General features: G+C 49.2%; 9 protein-coding genes across 9 annotated transcripts; 6 read left to right on the top strand and 3 right to left on the bottom strand.

Annotated features, from left to right (window-relative positions):
* Positions 1-3,997: 3,997 nt before the first annotated feature.
* cbhB (putative 1,4-beta-D-glucan-cellobiohydrolyase) lies at positions 3,998-5,620 on the top strand (the record flags this gene model as incomplete). The annotated part of the gene is made up of 1 exon (XM_057111363.1): positions 3,998-5,620. The coding sequence occupies one exon, from the start codon at positions 3,998-4,000 to the stop codon at positions 5,618-5,620; it is 1,623 nt and encodes a 540-aa protein (XP_056976100.1).
* Positions 5,621-8,345: 2,725 nt separating this feature from the next.
* N7484_000942 (putative catechol dioxygenase) lies at positions 8,346-9,281 on the bottom strand (the record flags this gene model as incomplete). The annotated part of the gene is made up of 1 exon (XM_057111362.1): positions 8,346-9,281. The coding sequence occupies one exon, from the start codon at positions 9,279-9,281 to the stop codon at positions 8,346-8,348; it is 936 nt and encodes a 311-aa protein (XP_056976099.1).
* A 587-nt stretch (positions 9,282-9,868) lies between these two features.
* Positions 9,869-11,104, top strand: N7484_000941 (lactonase family protein; the record flags this gene model as incomplete). Its single annotated transcript, XM_057111361.1, has 3 exons — positions 9,869-10,121; positions 10,209-10,682; positions 10,749-11,104. 3 exons carry the CDS (start codon positions 9,869-9,871, stop codon positions 11,102-11,104), a joined length of 1,083 nt encoding a protein of 360 aa, XP_056976098.1.
* Positions 11,105-11,479: 375 nt separating this feature from the next.
* Positions 11,480-13,141, top strand: N7484_000940 (putative alpha/beta hydrolase; the record flags this gene model as incomplete). The annotated part of the gene is made up of 1 exon (XM_057111360.1): positions 11,480-13,141. One exon carries the CDS (start codon positions 11,480-11,482, stop codon positions 13,139-13,141), a length of 1,662 nt encoding a protein of 553 aa, XP_056976097.1.
* A 225-nt stretch (positions 13,142-13,366) lies between these two features.
* Positions 13,367-14,795, top strand: sitA (TOR signaling pathway phosphatase SitA; the record flags this gene model as incomplete). Its single annotated transcript, XM_057111359.1, has 3 exons — positions 13,367-13,652; positions 13,718-14,102; positions 14,174-14,795. 3 exons carry the CDS (start codon positions 13,367-13,369, stop codon positions 14,793-14,795), a joined length of 1,293 nt encoding a protein of 430 aa, XP_056976096.1.
* Positions 14,796-15,477: 682 nt separating this feature from the next.
* Positions 15,478-16,411, top strand: N7484_000938 (aromatic alcohol reductase; the record flags this gene model as incomplete). Its single annotated transcript, XM_057111358.1, has 2 exons — positions 15,478-15,507; positions 15,557-16,411. The coding sequence occupies 2 exons, from the start codon at positions 15,478-15,480 to the stop codon at positions 16,409-16,411; spliced, it is 885 nt and encodes a 294-aa protein (XP_056976095.1).
* Positions 16,412-17,244: 833 nt separating this feature from the next.
* Positions 17,245-18,388, bottom strand: mep20 (uncharacterized protein; the record flags this gene model as incomplete). The annotated part of the gene is made up of 2 exons (XM_057111357.1): positions 17,245-18,104; positions 18,160-18,388. 2 exons carry the CDS (start codon positions 18,386-18,388, stop codon positions 17,245-17,247), a joined length of 1,089 nt encoding a protein of 362 aa, XP_056976094.1.
* A 745-nt stretch (positions 18,389-19,133) lies between these two features.
* On the top strand, positions 19,134-19,613 carry N7484_000936 (uncharacterized protein; the record flags this gene model as incomplete). Its single annotated transcript, XM_057111356.1, has 1 exon — positions 19,134-19,613. One exon carries the CDS (start codon positions 19,134-19,136, stop codon positions 19,611-19,613), a length of 480 nt encoding a protein of 159 aa, XP_056976093.1.
* Positions 19,614-20,956: 1,343 nt separating this feature from the next.
* On the bottom strand, positions 20,957-21,757 carry N7484_000935 (A4/G1 family peptidase; the record flags this gene model as incomplete). Its single annotated transcript, XM_057111355.1, has 1 exon — positions 20,957-21,757. One exon carries the CDS (start codon positions 21,755-21,757, stop codon positions 20,957-20,959), a length of 801 nt encoding a protein of 266 aa, XP_056976092.1.
* Between the last annotated feature and the right edge of the window lie 1,204 nt (positions 21,758-22,961).

The raw sequence follows: 22,961 nt of genomic DNA, 5'->3' as shown, positions 1-22,961 counted from the left end.
TACGCCTAGTAATTTCACCCTTTCTCTCCTTGATTTCGATGCCAATTCAATCGTATCCGCAATTTTGCCAGTTTTCCATGTATACCACGCACTATTGTAAAGCAGTGTAGCCCAATTTTTTCGAGACTTCGGCGATAGCAGCCCGGGTCGTTGTAACATTGCCATTTTGACGTGAGGAAAGAGGAACCGGCATTTTTCCCAATTCTCATAGTTCCCGACCGGGAACTCATCGCATAGAGTGTTGATGAATTTTTCTGTCCAAATTGCAATATTCCCGTGGTTCTTTAACCATGCGCGCGTTGTAAGCTGCACAAGTCGATGCATTGTGAACATATTCCCGTCCTCGATTGTAGAGATCAATGAATAGTCTCTAAGGGTTGCAATATCATTTTCAAAATCATCAGCTATATCGGATTCAGAAGTCTCTTCAACATCACCTTTATTGTCTAATGGTGCCGAGGGTGAATCATGGTTGCCTTTGTCTTGAGTCCGGAGAAGATACTCTGGAATACCTTGCCGATCGAAAAAACACATAAGAGAAAGCAAATCCGCTGCAGATGGATGTTTTTGGCGTATTCGATCAAATGAAATTTGCCAGGTGACTAGAACTGAGTTACTTGCTTCCCAATCTCGGTAGAGAGAATTCGCTTCCTGTTTCAGGAGATTTGTCGCTTCGCGGTCACTCTTTCGAAATTCTGCTAGGTACCGCGAGACAGAATAGCGAGGTGCTCGACTTCTGATATATCCTGCTGCCTGTACGATGGCCAGAGGCATATACTCAAGTTCTTCCACTAATTGTCGGCTATCTTTGTTGTCTTCTGAGTCAAGTCTTTTTCGAAGAAGCTCCAGCCCTTCTGACTGATCCATTGGGTGGATTTCGACAAGATCTTTATAGTCGACGAGCTTTAAGGCAACTTCTCTGGAGCGACTTGTGATGATAATTTATCCGGGTAGACTGGCTGGGAGGTATTGAAAAAGTGGCCTTGTCGCGGCGTTCCCTGCCGCCGAATGCTTATGAAAGAGATCATCGTCATCAACATTGTCAAGGATCAGAATCCATTTCCCTCTCTTCTCTTCTCGGAGCCAATTTTCGACCAGCTTGAATAGGTCGATCTGAGGATCATTACGATTTGGGATTTTGACCTGCTCGGCTATGTCGCGAAAACTTTGCTCGAAACGGGCAGCATTGCTTGCATGCACCCAAAAAACCCACTTCTCCGGTGACTCAGATCGCGCCCGATAGGAGTATTCGATGGCAAGTTGCGATTTCCTCCTGAATATTAGCTTTGTTCCAGAGTTGCTTCGCACTTCGCACTCACCCGACACCACCGAGACCGACCAGCGCTATCCTAGACCCTGAGATCGAGCTTTTCTCGTGGATCTGGTCAAGAAGTGTATCTCGGCTTACAAAATCTGCATCACGCTTGAATGGGACGGTCGACAGAGGACTAGGTGGGGTTTCCGATCGCTCTGGGGTAACAAACAGCTATTAGTCAGGTCACTCTTGGCCTTGTTCTCCCTGACCTACGAGGTAGATGAATTTCTGTCGTGACTGTCCCGTTGTTGATCCCCACCAGCACACCATCGTTAGTGCCGGAGTGATTTATCGTGGTCATGATAAGAATAACCTAGTGGCATTGTAGCTCAAATGTAAGTCTGCTCGCTCTCAACTGAAGGAGGGGCATGTCTGTAGCCTCACCATCAGGTGACTTCAGCGCCTAAACCATGCATTCCTATCTCACTGGGTGATGACTATTTTACAGCTACCATTTTGTCCTAGGTATCTTCGGCTCCAATTTGAAGAATTAGAAAAGAGTAATTTGAAATTTTTGACCTGAGCTATCTGAAGAGTTATGCAGAATAACCGTAATACACTATCTAGTCAAAAGTATTTCGCCAGATCAGTCTTCGGGCCTACCCCATCGATTTCGTATATTTGCTGAACAGTTCACTCCACCACTATATCTTACTAAAATTCCATATAATTACGCATAGTTATTTTTACTCATCTAACGCACAAAATTATGGCTTAGGATTCTTATAAAAATCCACCGCAAGTTTTTCAACCACTAGTAGTTGTCTCGTCATCCTTTATCCTAACACATCAATTTTTGAGTATGTTATTACTCACCATAATTCTGCTATATACCCCTGAAGGTACTATTAAATAATTTTATATCTTTCTATTGATATGAGCTTCAGTTAAAATCTAAGAAGCTCTTATTTTAACAACATATAGATAATGTTGAAGGGGGTTTAAAGCCCAATGAATGCCTCGGCGGATCCTCCACAATTACACATCAACTTTCAAACTGCTCTATCATCACTAAAGCTATATGAATTTCGATTTATCTTCTCAAAATACTTCTCTGTGGCCACTGGTCAAAGTAAGACTTTTTTGAAGCGAGTCCTCTTGATAATGAGTGGTACATGCCTTCCCAAAAGTTGGTTGTTGGCTTGACCCTACCGCACCCGCACTTGGGGAAATACTTACGATCCCCATTGGGTACGTTCGTTGTGAATATTCGAACTGTTTCTCAACCATAATTCAACTGAGATTTTTCGATTTGAGAATCTCTCAGAATTATTTTGGAAGATGTGCCAAGAGAAGTATAGAAATAAGTAGACAGAAATGCAGGACATGGGTAGATTCAGTCCCCTCCTGACCTCAGTCACCCACATCACCGTACTATAGACAGCTTTTGGAAAGAACGCTCAACTCCCCTTTGTTCTCCTATCCTGGATTCAAACGAAATTCTTCTGCCTGGTGCGCTCGGTGTGCTGCTCAGGAAAATGAAGATGTCGGATTCCATGCCTATGTGTTGTTCCTGGCGGGTTCACTCCCGAGCTCCCTGGTAATTATCAGTCTGTGCGCAAAGAACGCGCCGAACGAATTTAGAAAGCGCCGCTCTGGCATGGCTCTGCATGTGGCGGATGGGTCGTGACAATGCAAGCGAAATGAAAGAATCCGGGGACTGAGCAAAACCCCGACCTTTGGGCTTACCACATCTGATGTGGGAGAGCATATGCACTGTTGTGATTGGTCTTGGGTTAGTATGGGCTCACTCTACTCCAGGCACGGGTTTGATGAAGGATAGAATTGACATTTCGGGGATCGAGTGGCGTACACTACTTGGAATAGTCTACATGCAGCTCTTGATGTTACATACTAGGAAACATTTCAATTGTGATGCTCTTAGGAAGCCTTCAATAAACAGATATCTAGGTATGTCGCGCGACACTCGACACTCGCTTATAGCCAAAACTACCGGTTTTTTATGCCCTTACAGTTTTTTCTAATTCTATGCTCTATAATAGCCAGCTTGCTTACCTATAGAATAATACACTTCGTGACAAAACTTAATGACAGTTGAATGTTCCTGATACGTCCACGGGTCCGACGGCGTCGTCCTTCATTGAACTAGTCTCACCCCGCTAATGCAAGTACCCCAGTCAAATATCCCTCAGGGTTGAAATTACCGGCTTTAGCCTGCAGAACATGTGCATTGACCCTCGTCACGGATCAGGCCGACTCGCTTAGTTTAGGCATAGTTGCTCCATGATTTCTGGTGTCACTACAGGTCAATCTATTTACCCGCCAGCCTCATCCGAAACAGGAACGGCAATCACAAGACTGGGCTCAATGCAGGGCTCATACTCATCTCATCACGGAGCGTAAACCCTTCACGGCTATCTCGGAAATGCGGGGAGATTGTCAGTGCTGCTGCAGAAGATGCCCTGAAGTCGTCCGAGACGCTCAACGAGATCTAGGAATTTCCTCCGTGTCCGCGGAGTGCTCATGGGACTTCTTCTTTTGGAAGAGCAGACAAGTCCGCAATGAACGGTCTTGCGGACCGGGTCGCCGTTGCCATGATGCTCGGCGCCAATTTGATGCTTCATGAGCGAATATAAAATGAACCTCTGAGTATCTGAAATGCTTCATCAAGTTCCTCAACAACAACTACAACAGACAGTCTCCAGCTAACATCGGCTCAAAATGTCCGCATCACTGTCTTACCGCATTTACAAAAATGCTCTCCTCCTATCTGCCTTCTTGACTGCCGCTCAAGCACAGCAAGTTGGTACCTCAACCTCTGAGGTTCATCCGTCTTTGACCTGGTCGAAATGTTCGAGCGGTGGAAGCTGCACCACGCAGAGCGGCTCGGTGGTCATTGATGCCAATTGGCGATGGGTCCACAACGTCGGTGGCTATACCAACTGCTATACTGGCAATGAGTGGGACTCGACACTGTGCCCTGACGATGTTACCTGTGCGGCCAACTGTGCTTTGGATGGTGCCACATACGAATCGACCTACGGTGTCACCACCAGCGGTGATGAACTCCGTCTGAACTTCGTTACTACTGCCTCGCAGAAGAACATTGGATCTCGTCTCTACCTGATGGAGGATGACACCACTTACCAAATGTTCGATCTGTTGAACCAGGAGTTCACCTTCGATGTGGACGTCTCTAATCTCCCCTGTGGGTTGAACGGTGCCCTCTACTTTGTTGCTATGGACTCCGATGGTGGTATGGCTCGCTACCCCACAAACAAAGCTGGAGCCAAATACGGAACAGGTTACTGTGACTCTCAGTGCCCCCGGGACCTGAAATTCATCAACGGTCAGGCCAACAGCGAAGGCTGGACTCCTTCCGAAACCGATGTGAACTCCGGTATTGGTAACCACGGTTCCTGTTGTGCGGAGATGGATATCTGGGAGGCCAACTCGATCTCGAACGCAGTCACTCCTCACCCTTGTGATACTCCAACCCAGACCATGTGTGAGACAGATGCCTGCGGTGGTACTTACAGCAGCGATCGTTACGGCGGCACTTGTGACCCCGATGGATGCGATTTCAACCCTTACCGCATGGGTAACACCACATTCTTCGGTCCTGATAAGACTGTCGATACCAACTCCGTGTTCACCGTGGTAACCCAGTTCATCACCGACGATGGTACCTCCTCGGGCACTCTGAGTGAGATTAAGCGTTTCTACGTCCAGGATGGCGTCGTCATCCCCAACTCCGCCTCTACCATCAGCGGTGTGAGTGGTAACTCCATCACTACGGACTTCTGCACTGCCCAGAAGACTGCCTTCGGTGATGAGGACATCTTTACCGAGCACGGAGGCTTGGCCGGTATGGGTGCCGGTCTCGCTGACGGCATGGTTCTGGTTATGAGTCTTTGGGATGATCACTACGCCGATATGCTCTGGCTTGACAGCATCTACCCGACGACCGATTCCTCCACCACCCCAGGTGCTGCCCGTGGCTCCTGTGACATCTCATCTGGAGACCCAGCTACCATTGAATCATCCGAGGCAGACTCCTACGTCATCTACTCGAACATCAAGGTTGGTCCGATTGGCTCCACCTTCTCGTCGGGTACCTCCAGCTCGAGCACTACTACCAAGACCACGTCTACGTCCTCCAAGACTACTTCCACTTCCACCAAGACTACTTCCACTTCCACCAAGACTACTACCACGGCTTCTAGCACCACTGGTGCTGCTCACTACGCCCAGTGTGGTGGATCTGGATGGACTGGTGCCACCACCTGTGCCGACGGCTACACCTGCACTGCGCAGAACGCCTGGTACTCCCAGTGCCTATAGGCCAGTGACTGAATGACGAACGAGAGTTTGTGGAGCGATAGGATGACATACAAGACTGAAGTTTGAGATTTATTGAAATTTTGTATCTTTTGACAGCCGCTATTGTTTCAGAACTCAGATACTCGAGAAAATACAATCTATTTGAGTTATAATGTGTAGCGTCACCAGTACGAACAAAGACATTCGGGCCCCTGTATAGTGTCTTCCGGTAGTCGCTTTTGGGCGTCAATGTACCGAGGTCTGCACGGGTTCTTAACGATCCCACTGCACCCCGCACAGCCAACCTGCAGGGAAGGTCAGCGCTAGCGCCCAACCATGTAACCTAGTCGGGGCTTTAATAGAGTGGCTTAATTTTTCCGGAATGTGTGGCATTCTCTTTAAAGTGTCGGGCTGTTTTAGCTTCGCGCGTAAATTACCACGCGGAGAATGCTCCGACTAGTCAAGCCACTAGCCACTTCATTAGGTTTTCTGCTGTTCTGCAGCTTACATATTCCATACCCCGAGGATACGACCAAATAGCGAGCTTTGCCTCTTATTACCCCGAGGTTGTAGGTTCAAATAGTGGTCATATGATTTCCTTTCCTGGGCGAAGATTGATGCCCCTTAATTCTTGCATCATATGCAGACTCAATGTAGCACAGCACAACCTAACATTAGCTTCGTCCGTGGAGAAGATAATCTCGGAAAATTCATCAATTTGCATGTTTCTGAGGCTTTTAAAACCATGTCATATTGATATTTGGGGAATTTCGAGGGACCAAATCAATATTCACCAATCGGTAGCCGCCCGGAATTTCAATTTGAAACGGTCATATGCTGCAAAATGGACAACCTCATTTTAATAATCTATAACTTTAGGCATTTTTAAATCAGGCTGAGATAGTCTCTCGTAAACTACAAGTGGTGTTTCCTTCTCGCGTTCAAGTATATCTACTGTCCAAGGTTCCTCTATCTACCAAAAATGGTGACAACGCCTAGCCTCAAGCATACCTTTGAGACTAGTCTCAGTTTGGCCTCATCCATATGCCATGAAGATGAATAAATGGAACGAAATTTGTATAATTCACATATTACTTGATCATCATCAGTGATTATCTAGGTAGCTGCTACACTCATCAAGCCCAAGGCTGCTGTAAAAGATCTCACCATTCAAGCCTAGACCCAATTTAGACGCCAGGAATCTTCCAAAATGACTCTCCCGGGTTAATCATCAGCCCTTCAGCCACAATATCTGGTAGAAGGCGTACAATCCATAGGGAAATGGAGCCGGTTGAAGGAGCCGAGCCTATGGAGCCTCTCGCACAGAAAATACACTCATCATGTCCATGTTCTATCTATTCCCGCTGATCAGTGGTTTATGGTTCATGGTCCATGAAAGGGTTGTTGGCCCCACTGTCTAGATGGTAGAGTGGGGATGATGTAGTCTCCCCAGGCGGCTTTAGGCTGTCCCACAACTGAACCTCCCACACCATAAAAAGGACCCTGTGCCCCTGTGCTGAGAGAAAGATAGGGAAGAAAACACGCACGTTGACTTCCTTTCCACCTTGTACGCCGCTGTTCAAGCTCGCACTGGACACGCGTTAAACAAGCCCATTCGAGTCTGTCTTCTGGGTGCATGTAGCTATACAACCACCAGACAACCAAAGACACTACCTTGATCGAAATCATTAACCCGAATCAGCACGACATCATGCAATACTCGGGTGTTCATGCCTAACTCTCCCGCAGCAAGGACAGGTTAATATGAACAGGGCAAAGAGCTGAAACCCGAAGCGGTATTTTTCGGAATCATTATCGCGACCGGCAGAGCTCAAATTCCTAGCTTGAGAGGTATGTTCTACCGCACGGGAAGCAAGAAATCAGGTGCCGTTGAGATACCTATCTTCCCCGGACATGAAGCTCATGTGCCCTTCATCCCCGGCATCGTGGGGACGACAAGAACCGATCGGGAATGGGCGCTGCCGAGCTATGCTGACTGTGTGGGTAAATGAATACCCGCCGTCGTGGGGAAGCGCTTCTCCGGGTAGTGGCGGGTGCCGAGTTCGCCGTCACGGCGAGGACAAAGTGCCGTCTGAAAAGCGATGATCCGAAAATGGTCCCATGATGTACTTCGGTGAGGGAATTTGGCAAAGTGTTGATCTGTTTCTGCCTTCCGGTGATGATACGAATGGGTCCAGAAATTTTGCAGTAGGATTGGAATTTGCTTTCGTTGAATGATGACATCATGGCTTTGTTTTAGCCAAAATACAATGTTTATACTAGTCCTTAAAGCTTCCATTTAAGCCATAGAATATTCCTAGAGAAGCGGTAGCGATCGCTGAACCAACACGTATGTACGGGCCCACGTTTCAAATAAGCATACATTTGAGCTCGGTGATTGGATCTGTGAGTGGATGCATAAGGGTTCGTGTGCATTAAGATGCAGCCCAGTTGGCACCAGATCGGCGCCAGTCGATCATTTAACCTCGTTGGTGGCACAAGTGGGGTGTAAAGATCTTTACGAGTCGTGTGAGAGGCTACTTGTTCTAGCTAATGAGGCTTACGATCTAATCTTTAGATAAAGATTAAGTTGAAATGTATAATTGGGTCGTGATATTTTTATCTCAATTGGATAGTGGAGTACACGAGATTGAACATATAAGACATGGGGAAACAAAAAAAAAATTAGTCAGGTCGCTAAATCACAAATGCAATGCCAAATGGTTTTTCAGTCACAACAAAGCTCCTACAGCGAGGGCTTGGCCTGGCTGCGCTCAAAGGAGGAGACGGGAGGAGCGGAGTTGGGGTTGGGGTGGTGCTTCTTGAGAGCCATGGTGACGTTGTACTCAAGGTCGAGAGTGGCCTTGGGGTCATCGGTCTTGGGCTTGAACTCAACAACGAGGTCATCCTTGACAGCGAAGACGGAGTCGATGTCGAGGAAGGGGTCGGTGCTGGGGTAGAGCTGGTTGATGATAGTGGCGTAATCGGGGTGGGTGATCATCAAGTGGATGTGGGCGGGACGCATGGGAGAGCGGTCCATGAGGTTGAGGAGGACACCGGCGGGGCCGTCGGTGGGCAGAGAGTAGGCAGTGGGGTGGTAGCAGTACCAGTAGTACTCGCCCTTCTCGTTGGTGCGGAACTTGCCACGCAGGTTGTTCTCGGACTGCTCAGGGTCCTGGAAATCGTAGAGGGCGTTGGCGGAAGCCTGCCAGATGTCAAGAACAGCGTTCTTGATGGGCTCGCCAGTCTCCATGTCCTTGATGACACCGTGCATGTAGGTGACCTGACCGTTGGGGAGGGGGTTCTGGATGATGCTGTCACCCAGAGCGCGGAAGGGAGCGTTGGGGGACCAGAAGGGGCCCAGGATAACGTTGGAAGTGGGGGAGATACCCTGCTCGGTGATGATCTTGTTGGCGATCTCGTCAACGAGAGACTCAAGACCGATCACATCACAGATACGGTGGCACTCGTTGCGAATGGGGGTGGAGATGGCACCGATGGAGTTGATGAACTCGACACCCATCATCCACTCAGCGGGAGTGAGCTCAACCTCACGAGCAAAGTCGTGGATGTGCTTGATGAGGCAACCCAGGATCTCCTTGGCGCGAGGAGGGGTCTTAGGACCCATGGCGTTAACCACATAGGGGGTGAAGTTAGGGTCCCAGCGAGGCTCGGCAGACATGATGGCTGAAGTATATAAAAAAGTGGGTATACAAAGAGAAGGTTATACCAAAGCTGGAGGATGGATGAAAAAAAAGAAAGAGACTTGTGAAACGGGATCGACCTCTTTATAAGTTTTTCCAACCAGAATTTCCAAGAACGAAAAACTACCCCGGATGACCATTTCGGCCCATTCCAGAGGTCAACCCCGGACCGCACGGTCGGCAATGAGCGGAGGAGAAGAGGTTCTGCGAATCGGCAGCGGCAACCCCCCAACTCCCGTTTTCCGGGATTGTGTTTTCCACAGTGCCGGCTTGCCACAGTCTCTATGATCCGTGGTTTCTCGTTAACTCAATGAGCAATGCAACCACTCACAGGCTCTAAATCTGAACTGGGTAATCCGCTTCGAGCGGTTATGCCTGGTGCCGCCCCTCGCTGCCGGTCGCTGGCCCCCCGCACCTGGATAAGACTTCTGCGGGCGCGTGTATATTCTGTATCCTTGACTCGGTAGCTACACATCGTATGATCCGTCCGGCTGTCTTCTCTCAGGCATCTGCCATCTTCACCCGATTACGCACGCGTTCATTCTCAACGACTTCATCCGCAGCCATGAAGCACCATTTGATGATTGGAACATGGGTCGCTCCCGGGCGCATCTACACTGTTCAATTCGACGATGAGGCTCTCACCTTGGAGCTGGTCAAGAAGACCGAGATTCCTGAGGCTGAGCCTATCTCATGGATGACCTTCTCCCACGACAAGAAGACCATCTACGGCGCCGCCATGAAGAAGTGGAACAGCTTCGCGGTGAACAGTCCCACCGACATTGTCCACCAGGTGTCGCACCCCGTCGCCGGTCACCGTATGTACTGCACCATCAACCCCCAGAGTCAATTGGAATTGACATGGGCAATCGCAATGCCAATCCTTCACTAACACAACCCTTTAGCTCTGGCTCCCAGCGCCGAGACCAATACCCGCGCAATTTTCGTCCTCGCCGCCAAACAAGCCCCCTTCAACGTCTACGGAAACCCCTTCTACAAATATGCGGGGTACGGTAACGTCTTCTCTGTGAAGCCCGACGGAGCCCTGGATGTCAACGTTCAGAACTACGAGTACCAGGAGAACACCGGTATCCACGGCATGGTCTTCGACCCCACTGAGACCTACCTGTACTCGGCCGATCTGACTGCCAACAAGATCTGGACTCACAAGAAGGATGCACAAACTGGTCAATTGGAGCTGGTCGACTGCCTCGAGGCTCCGGCTCCCGGTGACCACCCCCGCTGGGTTGAGATGCACCACACTGGCAAGTACCTGTACGTGCTGATGGAGGCTGGCAACCGCCTGGGTGTCTACGTGATCGATGAGCGTACTCACAAGCCCGTCTTCACTCACATTACCTACCCATTGCTTCCTTCCGGTAAGTCTAAGCTCTACACGAAGGACCTAGATCCCAACGGAAATCCTAATGTTTTTTTTTATCCAGGTCTCCCTCCCCGCAACAAGTACCGCGGTGACGTGACCTTCACCACCAAGAGCGGCGACTACTTGTTTGCTACCACTCGTTCCAACCATTTCGATGTGACTGGCTACATCACCGCTTTCAAGCTCGGCCCCTCCGGTGAGATTGAGCGCCAGCTCTTCATCAACCCCACCTCCACCAGCGGTGGTCACTCCAACGCTGTCAGCCCTTGCGATTTCACTGATGAGTGGGTTGCCATCTGTGACGACCAGCTCGGCTTCGTTGAGATGTACCGCTGGCGTGACGAGAAGCTTGCCCGTGTGGCGCGTTGTGACATTCCGGAGCAGGGCTTCGGCATGAACGCCATCTGGTATGATTAAACGAATACTTAGAAAAGTACAATTAATATGTACATAAAATCTAGACTATAGAATCTGGAAAATCCAATTACGTATATTTGAACCATGAATCATAGACCAATTAATACTCATAAAAAAAATTAAAAATGAATTAGGTTTGTAGAACCAATAAGTCCAAAACGTACATAGCTTAACGGGGCAAAAAAAATATGGGGAAAATCGGCAAAGAACTTCGGGTGTGCTTTGCTTTCTTCCGGATGAGGGGCAACTGCCGATGACGATGGGATAATAGAGATGGCGGGCTATTATTATTATCTTCATTTGCTTGATCATTCTCTACTCTATTCATTCCAAAAAGCTCCTTGATTTAATCCCTCCCAAATATACCCCGCCATCATGCCGACTACCGGTCTTCTCTATGTGACTATGCAGCCCAAGGGCTCTTTGCCCGACACTCAATTCCACGACTGGTACAACACCGAGCATGGTCCTCTGCGCCTGCGTCTGCCATTCATCACCAATGGATTCCGCTTCCGGGCCACCGACGGCGAGGCCCCCGAGTATGTGGCACTGTACGATATCACCGACATGGACGAGTTGACCCGCAAGACCTACCTGGATCTGCGAACAGATCTGATCAAGACTGAGCGTGAGAAGAACACCATGGCTCAGATTGATGTCGGCCGCAAGCTGTACGACCTGGTGGAGGAGCGGAGCCAGGACAACTATGTTCAGTTGGAGGACCGAGCCGATACCGATCCCGAGACCCGCGGCAGTGTCATGATCGCTGTCACTACCACTACCCACCCCGACGCAGAGAAGGAGGCCGAGCACGACCGCTGGTACCGCGAGGAACACATCGACATGCTTGCTCGCGTGCCAGGTTGGCGTCGCACTCGTTTGTTCCGCACTGCCGCCATTGACTCGGCTGCGCCGCGTGAGACCCTTGCTCTGCACGAGTACTCTCCAGTCAATGGTCTCGGTGGTGAGGAGCACAAGGCCGCCATGAACACCCCTTGGCGCCAGCGCCTCCAGGACGAGGTCGTGGCCTCCAAGATCCGCCGCACTTACCAGTGGTACTACACCTTCGGCCCTGCTCCTCGTGAGCTCTCATCCCTCGCTAAGTCGGATGTTATCGGACCCTGGTCTTCCAACGACGGTAAGACTCGCACCCTGCCCTCGACCACCCGCCCGGCTGTCGAGTCATACGTCACAACCAAGGACGGTGTCGAGATCCCCTACCGCTTGGAGGGTAGCCTCGACCCCGAGGCACCTGTCGTTGTGCTCAGCAACTCCATCCTGGTCAACTGGAACATCTGGGACCGCTTCGTCGATGCCTTCTTTGCTCGTAAGGAAAACCAGAAGTACCGCCTTGTGCGCTACCTGACCCGTGGCCGTCGCTCTGCCAGCGGCGAGCAGCCCGTGAACATTGACGTTCTTGCCTCCGACCTGAACACCCTGCTCGAGGCTCTGCGTGTCTCTCCTAAGGCCGCCCGCCTGATCGGTGTCAGCCTGGGTGGTGTCACCGTTCTTAACACTTCTTTGCTCTTCCCCGAGCGCGTTGGCGCATTCATTGCCTGTGACACTAACTCCTCTGCTCCCGAGTCCAACCGCAAGGCCTGGGGCGACCGTGTCGCTATTTGTGAGAAGGAGGGATCTGTTGATCCCGAGACCAAGGAACCCATTGTTGGCGAGGAGCTGGCTGAGGTCACCACTCGTCGTTGGTTCGTTCCCGAGTCCTACGAGACCCAGCCTGAGGTCCTGGCTCCCGTTAAGGAGGCCGTGCGCACCAACAGCCTGAAGGGCTTTGCCCACAGTGTGCAGGCTCTGTGTGCCTACGATATTCGCGACCGCATGGCCAAGGCCACTGTTCCCGGTCTGTTTGTTGCTGGTGCCTGTGACGGTGTCCTGCCCCAGACCATGCAGAAGATGGCTGCCGATTTGAACGGTGGTGCTGAGTTGAAGATCATCGAGAAGGCTGGCCACCTGCCCATGGTTGAGCAACCCGAGGCCTTTGCCGATGTGGTCACCGAGTACCTGAGCAAGATCGATGCTTAGATTGCACTATTATGAGTTATATAAGGTTCTTAGATAGATTTTGATTTCATGTTGCAAAGTCCATAGCGAATGAGAAATGAAACGGTTGTTATGACGGATCATGAATTGATATTGAAAAGAATATGATAACAACCCAGTAAGTCCTGTATATCAAGAGATAAGAAAGGAAAACAAGAAGTTAAACGTGATCCATAAATGACCTCAGTCATCCAATCTTCGAATCAAATGTTCGAGAAGCGTTCAGGTGTGGATGTCGTGTGCCCCGTGCGGTATCCGAGTCCCGCCAAGGGCGCAAGTTCCCCTCCGCTTCTTCGCTCCGCTGCTCCACGATTCCTCTCTTCAATCACATCTTCCGCCATGACAGACAGCAAGGTCCCTCAGCCAGGCCCGGCGAAACTTAAACGCAATGCGGGCCCTGACCAGTGGCTGGAGGCCGCGAAGGACTGCAAATACTTATCCGAGGCTCACATGAAGCAGCTGTGCGAAATGGTGAAGGAGTATATGATGGAAGGTAAGGAGTTACCCTTCTCAGCTGGGACGCTAGAAATTCGGCTTGGTACTAATTATGATCTATAGAATCCAATATACAACCCGTCTCCACTCCGGTTACCGTCTGCGGCGATATTCACGGCCAGTTCTACGATCTTCTTGAGCTCTTCCGGGTTTCTGGTGGGATGCCCGATGGCACGGAGCCCGACGCACCCAAATCTGCCATCACATCTGCCGATATTGAGCCGCCGTCCGAGATTACAGATCCTAAAATTCGGAAGAAGTTAAGAGGTCCCAACAATGATACTGTGGAGGATGACGAGGAGGAGTCCGAAGGCCCACGCAGCCGATCAGGGAGCCAGACATCCAATGACGTCCAGGTGAACCGAAACTTTGTTTTCCTTGGAGATTATGTGGACCGTGGATATTTCAGTTTGGAAACTTTGACCCTGTTATTGTGTTTGAAGGCCAAGTGAGTATTCTCAAAGAATTCGCACCCCGCGGGCATGAACGTGAACATGGGACTAATGCTGTGGCACTCAGATATCCCGATCGAGTAACATTAGTGCGCGGAAACCACGAATCCCGCCAGATCACCCAGGTGTACGGTTTCTACGAAGAATGTTTCCAGAAATATGGCAGTGCCTCGGTATGGAAGGCTTGTTGCCAGGTTTTCGATTTCATGACGCTGGGCGCCATTATCGATGGCAAAGTTCTATGCGTTCACGGAGGATTGAGTCCAGAAATCCGTACCTTGGACCAAGTGCGTGTGGTGGCTCGCGCGCAAGAGATTCCTCACGAGGGTGCATTCTGTGATCTTGTCTGGTCCGATCCCGATGATGTGGAGACATGGGCGGTCAGTCCTCGTGGTGCAGGTTGGCTCTTTGGCGACCGCGTCGCTGACGAGTTCTGTCATGTTAACGATCTTTCCCTCATTGCTCGCGCGCATCAGCTGGTGAACGAAGGATATAAATACCATTTCGCGAACCAGAATGTGGTCACAGTGTGGAGTGCTCCGAACTACTGTTACCGATGTGGTAATCTTGCTTCGGTGTGCGAGATTGGAGAGGATCTGAAGCCCTCGTTCAAGCTGTTTAGTGCTGTGAGCGACGACCAGCGGCATATGCCCAGCTCGCGGCCGGGCCGCAGCGAGTACTTCCTGTAACATGAGCAATTAGCTTTGCACCGGCGCGGGCGTTTGGGTTTTCTGTCATTGATTCATCTGGGGATGACGGGGAGCATTTACCATAATGATCTTAGAGACGAAATGAATGATATGTCTATATCCACATACGGAACACAGCTTGATTACGATTGAGAGAGCTATTTGGGACCTATAATCTACTGGATTACACGACTTGAACCTTAGGGGAAAGGTATCACAAAGGAAGTACGGTACACAGATGATTTCCAACTGTACTACCGTGCAGCCCTGGAAACCGATTGTAGGTGCATGTTGTCCGGCTATTCATGTGTTCGGCCCCACATACTTAGAGGTTGAATCAAGGTGCCATGAAGTCCGGCTCTAACCCATTCTCGAATTAATAATACTCAAGCACGTAATATCAAAGTGTGCGTGCTAAGGCAACGAAGATATGGTATTGGTAAGCGGATCTCGGGGTTCGGGGCTTGTACGGATCGTTCCGCGGCGATCAATTAGACAGATGTGATGTGTGATACAAGATGCCCAGCACATGACATGATCTTGGCTTCGTTATTAGTAACTGCATATTTAGCTTGCATGAACACGTCTTCACGGAGAGGATTTATAAGGTCCACGGTTACCCCTCTCAATTCCATCATCCAACACACTTGCTCAAACTATACCAACATCCGATCTATCAAAAATGGCCATTACAAAAGTCGCCGTCGCCGGAGTCTGTTCAACCCACCTTTTAGTTCGAAATCATACTAACTTGATAACAGGGAACTGGCAACCTCGGTCCAGCAGTCGTCAACGCTCTAGTAGAAGCCAACTTCCAAGTCACTCTCCTTAGTCGCTCCTCGACAAACGAAATCAACTCCCAAGTAAAGACCCAAGTGGTCGACTACAACTCCCTGGACTCCCTCGTCACAGCTCTCACAGGCCAAGACGCAGTTGTCGACGTCCTCCCCTCAGGATCAATCCCCGTCGAATTCCCTCTCCGCCTCATCGAAGCCGCACACAAAGCCGGAGTCCAGCGCTACATCCCGTCCGAATATGGCTGTGACACCTTCCATCCCCTCACCTCTAAGCTACCCGTCTTCGCTGACAAGGTCACCGTCATCAACCGACTGAAGGAGATCTCGGCACAAGATAGTGCATTCACCTACACACCCATCATTACGGGACCCTTCTTCGACTGGGGATTAAAGATGAAGTTCACAATCAACCTATCCGGACCATCAACTCCCATATACGACGGCGGCGATTCGCCATTTAGCACAACCACCCTTGCAGGTATCGGACGTGCGATCGCCGGTGTATTGGAGCATCCTGAGGAGACGAAGAACCGGACAGTATACGTCTCACAGGCAGAAATAACACAGAATAAACTTCTGGCGTGGTCTGGGAAGACAATTGAGCGGGAGGATATTAGTACTGCGGATTTGGAGAAGAAGGCGTACGAGGCTGTTAAGCTTTCACCGCCTGATTTCAGGACTTTTGCGGTGAATTTGATTCGACTGGCGGTTTTTAATCCTGCTTATGGGAGTGCGTTTGCCAAGACGGATAATGAGTTGCTTGGGGTTCATAGGTTTTCGGAGGCTGAGATTGTGGATTTGGTTAAACAATACTCTTGATTAGCATCAGTTGATGGATTCATTACAATTCCAGACACCTAGGAATGAATCAACAAATTCAAATTGATGCCCGTTTTAAATCTTTTTGGACTCGGAGTGATCGAGGTCGGTTGTTTCAAATTATATTCTGAAGTATTTATGGTGCAATGTGTCAGGGATATATAACCGGGGTCACCAGATACTTGAAAATAGTAATGCCCTCGTTCAATCTCAACTCAAAATCAAATTTAAGCCAGATTATTGTTAATGTTGATCAGGAAAGACAAAATGTAATATCGTATCTAGTGATTCTAATATTATTTGTGAAAAGTTGCCTAGTTCTGGTGGACTAGATGGTAGAAGGGCTGCATGGTCGGGGTCCTGACTCTTACTTAATGCAGGATAGCATGATTTCGATATATTTCTCTATATGCCCACTTTGTTTATATAGGGCGGCTGGCCTAATGGTAAGGCGCTTGTTTTCGGTGTAAACACAGGAATTCACAAGAGATTGCAGGTTCGATCCCTGCGTCGCTCATTCTTTTTGGTTTTCCTTCAACGCCAACTTGGCAAGAATCCACTTTTGTTTTTGCTTTGTGGGGAGCCAAGAGTAGGAAAAACAAAGCCAGAATGCTAGTATTGCAGGTGCTAACTATGCACCGTGGACTACGGACTACATCAGAGCTCGAAAGGCATTTTACACTACGGCGTTCTAAACTCAAGTGCAATATCACCTTCAATCTATATTCAATGTCGAAAAGTAAGAATAAAAAATCATGAGATTCCGATTGGACATGACAGAACGATCTTCCTTCCGAATTCCTCAGCAGTTAAGATAAATCGCTGCAAAGAAATCAGTTCTGCTTTCTCCATGGGGAAGGGCGGAACTTACCGTTCGAATACAGCGCATATGTATCTGCATTCAACACTGCCTCAGGTTCCTGCAAAGCAGTCGCTGCTGCATATCCATATCCATAGTCCTCTGTTCCCGGACTAAAGACCCCGGGAGCATGAGTGAACTCGTGCAGACTGGTTGTTGCACGATCCTGGTGATGGCAACTTTCAGAGATTTCCGGCAAATAAGAGTAATACATGTCACAGTTTGCGATCGCATTTTGGGATGGGATCGTGTATGCTAGCACGTTGCTATCGCAATACCCAAACTCATCACTGCAATAATAAGTGGTGGATGATGTCGTCGAATTAGCCTCTCTTGCGACCGCGTCAAGCCGAGCCGCCACCGTTGCTCGTACCGAATCGTTGGTGGTCTTGTAATATTCCTGGAATTTGTCTGCGGAACCCTCTCGAGCGGCAGTTGCTGCGGCTGCAGCTAGGGAAGATGCCTTGCGCAGCGCATCCGTGAATTGTTGGTTCAGAGTCGCGTTATTGCAGCTTATTTTTGTACGGCGGTTCAAAGTATGGTGGTCTAAAGTCGGGATGGCCTTCACGACCTGGGATGCTTCAACGGCATCGACCTTGATCTTGAGGCGATTAGAGTGGTATGGTAGATGGCGGATGACTGCTCCCTCGCGTACGAGAGGAACTAATCCATTGGCATGGACCGTCAAAGAGCCCCCGCGGGAGAGGTCTGTAGTCGAGGCAATGTCGAATACATCTTCTACCGTCTTTCCAACTCCGAGCGTGGTGAGTGCATCTGCAGTAAGTCCCTGGGATTTGATGCGCCGCTTGATGCCTTCGAACTTAATTTGGGCATCTATCTAGGGATTGAGTAACGAGTAGTATAGTTAATCACGAACAAGGGTGCGTACTATTTTGATAAACTGCAACCTTCTTCACTGGTGCATTATCTCGGAAGAAGTTCAAGTGCACAAAGGTCACTTCCTCTTCACCAATATTTTTGACCACAGCCTTGATCTGGGTATTCCCCACTTGACTCAAGGTGATATCCAAAACCGATTGTCTATCAACATCGGCTGGCAAAGTCCACACCTGTGGTGCGAGGAAAAGAACAACCGAAAAGAAAGATTGTAGATGCATAATGAAGGCGAGTGATGTAGGTTGATAATACAAAATGGGCTATAGCTTGTTTGTAGCAAAATGCTTTCTCTTGAAATTCCTAAAATCTGAACTTCGGGGGCTGCACGAGCTCACTTTATAGATACCATTTCTGATCTTCTGTTGAATATGCTCCGTTCACAAGGAAAATAGGCTACTTGTCACGCATAGACGTGATCATCTACCAAGATAGCCGAGTAGGAAGGTGGTACTGGCTCCCACGAATAGTGGTTCGCCGCACTGCATATTCGTCTGGTGGAGATACCTATTGCCGATATCAGAGGTCGTTCGTCATTCTAGGCTCGGTGGTGATTCGTTTCATCCTTTGATACCCGGGCATCAGGGTCCCTTTGTGAATGTGAGACCTTCGGAAGCTCCCCTGAAATGGTAGAAAATGCGCCACAATGTGCAACAAGAGCGCCTTGGCCCCGTTCCCGGGGCTTGATGTAACATTTCCCGATCATAGAATTTGATGCTGGAACAGGGGTACGAATCCAAAGAATCAAAGCGATGATCACGCCGAATCAAATGTTGTGGCTGCAGAAGAAACTCTAAACCATCTTGGGTGGCACTTAACCTCCAGTGAGAAGCTTGGGTAAAATGCTCCGGAGACTTCGCTATCCCTGGGGTTGATAACCCAATCATCCAACCATACGTCCACTTTGCTTTCTTGTCAACTACATTTCTTCAAAACATCAGCCCGGATAAAATATCACAAAGAGCAACAATGAACCACATTTCAAGCCTTGAGCTCACCCTCCCAACCATCCTCCAAAACCTCAATACACAAAACCCAACATCCCTCCCTCTCCAAATATCGATTCATAACCTTACAAACACCCCAATCACAGTCCTCCGCTGGAACACTCCATTTGACCCACGTGCCTCTTTACTGGATCTCTTCGAAGTCCGTGATACAACAACCGGACGCACACTGGCAGCCGACACAATCAAAATATCACGAAAGCTTCCCGCGTCCGTGGATGACCTGGTAGAGATTAGAGCCGGCGAAACAATGACGTGCGATGCCACTATTACCGGATTATACTTTGAAACGGGTCACGAGTACTCTGTTCGTGCCCGGGGAATTTGGATGGCCATTTGGCCGAGGCAGCTGGAGGATGTTACTGCATCCCAAATGCAGAGCCTTTTTGGGGCGGAAAGCGGGGGATTTGAGTCGAATGTGGCCGTTGTGGAAGTCAAATGATATCGGGGTATTTTTACTGGCTTGCATGTGCCTTTTACTTCTATCCGAGAGCACGTCATATCGTCTTGAGTTACTATTGATGTGGATTGCCTTTATTTGATAAGATGTGGGAACCTTGGTGGATTTTGAATGTTATGTTCTTGATGGTATGTGGAGGGCTTCCGCTTATTCGCGTCTATAAAAGGCTCTGTATTTATGAATATTGTTCAACTCTGAGCTTTTCTTTGTGCTAGAAAGCGGCATATTCTACTCAAAAATTCTCGTGAAGAATTGAAATTAGAAGGGTGAAATATATGACCCTTTTATGCAAAAGCAGTCTGTTTGACTAAGCGAAAAGACGTAAAGTTCGGAGGGAAAAAAAATGGGACAATACGGGACATAAGGCAGAGAATAATCTCGTTAAAGCATCTAGCCGATAGCTTCAAGCCAGTATCTTCTCGATGAAGGCTCGTGGCAAAGTTCTATGCAATGGATTTGTCAGGCTACAATATGAATCCAAGACATATTGGGAGAATCTCAAGGAAGCTTGACTGGCAATGAAGTCGTGGGACGGAGGCAATCAAAGAGTTGAAGATACCTGGGTTTACATTGTGGCTTTATATAGATGTGGAGTGGGAAAGGAAGATGGCCAGGAAGGGAAATTCACAATGAAGCATGATTTCGAAACGTTTTAATGAGATGGAAAAGCGCTGGAATTTAACTCACAGGCTAAAGTGCCCGTAGACAAATGGTCCGACGGAGAGCGCGTCCTTTATCGGGCCGAAGCAAATGTTGTACTTCCCGAGTGGGGGTACAAGTACTGGTCCCGTGTTGCAAAATCGATTTGAATGAGGCGGTGTAGAGATAGCCCTATGTGTAGCTTGGACAGCTAGAAGGTCTGATAATAGCGTGGGACTTGTAGATTGGGTCAAATCATCATCTTCAACTGGATTTGAGATCCCACAGCCAAGTCTAGATCAAGCCAATACCAGCAACAAGACAATTTAGATTTGACCACAATCATCATCTTACATACAGAAACACTCAAGAACTTCATCCAAAGACTAATCTTGCCTGTCTTGGGGTATCGGCTACGTGAAGACAAGGGGAATGGACAGTTTCAAAAGCAAAAATAAATGACATTTCTTGACCAAAGTTTATGAAACATACATAGGATTGCCGACCAAAGACAATGGCAATGATGAAAGACCAAATGCATGTTCACCAGGTTCCAAAAGAATGCACTTTTAACAGCATCCACACAGCAATTCAATTCGATCTCCCCCAAAGTTCAGCTATACTCAACTATATCCAGTTATATCCAATGAAGAGCCATTTGAGAAAAGACTCTTAATATGGTCCATTTAAACGTACTCGACAACGACAGTGCTGTCGGTGACGGAGACAGAGGTGAGAACGGAGCGGCCGCTCTCAATGTCGATGATGGTGGCATCCTCAGGGCCGACGGAGGAGCTGCCGGAGGTGGCGTAGGCGTCTTTGAAGGTAACAGTGCCGAAGTCAGCGAAGGGAACAAGGGAGTCATTCTCCTCGAAGTCCTCGACGATCCACTCGGCATTGTACTCGCAAAGGTCACCGTCAACGCCACCAGTGAAGGTGTGGGTGACAGACTTGCCAGTGGTAACATTGTCAACAGTAGCGGTACCAGCGGTCTTAGAGGTGGCATCAACAGTGATCTTGATCACGTCACCGGCAGAGACAGTGAGGTCAAAGTCGTAGGCATAGTCGGGGTACCACTCGTACCAGGCATCAAAGGAAGTGGTGCTTCCCTCGATACAGAAATCAATACCGGTCTGCAGAATGGCAGTGTCGCAAGTGTCACCGTCAATACCGACCCAGGCGGAGGCACAGTACTGCTCACGGCTGGAGCCGCCGCTGGGAACACTGGGAGTGGGCACAGTGAATTCAGCAGTGACGGCAGTGTAGCCAGTGCCAATGAGAACGGCACCGGCCCAGTTGGAGCTGTACTCGACTTCAGAGGTGTTGGAGAGATCGATGGACTCAGTGGTGCCGGGCTTGAAGGGAGGGTTGCTCTGGCGCTTGGAGGCAGAGCGAGCGGCACGGCGAGCAGCACGCTTCTCAGTCAAGGGAGCAGCAAGGGCGCTAGCGACAAGAGCGCTGCCGAGGATTGCAGTAGAGAACTTCATTTTGGCGGTTGATTGTTCGTGAAGAGAACTGGACTCGGACTAATCTTTGGATAGTGGAGTGGAAGATGAGGAAGCTGTGTGATGGAGAAGCAAAACCGAGCAGCGAGCACTGGGCTTATATAGCTTCCTGTTGTCTATCTTTAGCATCATCACCGATGATGGTGATGGCGGAATGAGGAGATCCGAAGGAATCCAATCCAGACCTCCGCTCCATGAGACTTCGTGTCGATGCAACATTATCGTCGGTGCCGGATGGCCATAGGCTGACCCGAAGCAGCAGACTCAAGCCTGACCGGCCAATATCTGGCGCCGACGGAGACCGATGGAACCGTCGAACTAGTTCGCTATAGGTATTTCTGCAGAGATTGATGAAGAATTGCGCACGGCTCTCATGGGGTAAAGTGAAGATCGCGTTAGTTTGTTCTAGCCCGCGATAACAACCTGTAATCGCCCCTTAAAATATCCATTAAGGGTGCCATAAGAACAACGGAAAGTTTCTTGGCAGACACAAATTCCAGTTTCCCTTGATCAAATGAACAGAAGGGGGCAAAAAGATGGTGTGGTCTGAAATCGCATGGACAATACGATAACGTGCTTTCCTATCAGGAACAGGAACAGCGGGTCCACGATTGGTCGAGCGCACCAGGCAATATCTCTTTAGCGCATGCAGGGTATATTGCATTGCAAACATGTCTGCAACGGGTGGCTTCGCGAGTTGGAAACAGCCAGCCGGTACAACGCGCTGAAGATATTTGATCCCCACATTCGTCAACAGGGCTCGAAATTAGCCACTTGCCCCTCCCTAGATGCCTCCACCATCATCTAGTACTGGCGCCAGTCCTGCAGAGATACGGATTTCCGACGGGAACAGGCGTTGCGATAAGGCATGTTTTCTCGTTTTTAGTATTCCGATCCAGCAAAGCTAGGCATGGGACTGTATACGGAGGATGACCTTGTTCAGATGGACCACGGCAAACAAGGAAGTGATCGACCTATTCATTTAGAAAAATTGAAGTGATTTCAGATAAGCGATGCTGTTGCGATGCTACTGTGGCGCACAGCTAAAGCCGGATGATGAACAAGCCAAGCTTTCATCAAGCAAAAATGGCGGGGACAGAGGAATAATCCTTTCCCACTCTTAAAATGTTGAGATGACCGGCGATCTGCAAGACTCCTGCCTCTGGCCGTTGATCTCAAAAATCAT

The sequence above is a fragment of the Penicillium longicatenatum genome (genome assembly GCF_028827895.1).
Source record: "Penicillium longicatenatum strain IBT 33135 chromosome Unknown contig_1_segment0_segment0, whole genome shotgun sequence".
NCBI classification, from domain to species: Eukaryota; Fungi; Ascomycota; class Eurotiomycetes; order Eurotiales; family Aspergillaceae; genus Penicillium; species Penicillium longicatenatum.
This window is presented reverse-complemented; position numbering and strand designations above follow the sequence as displayed.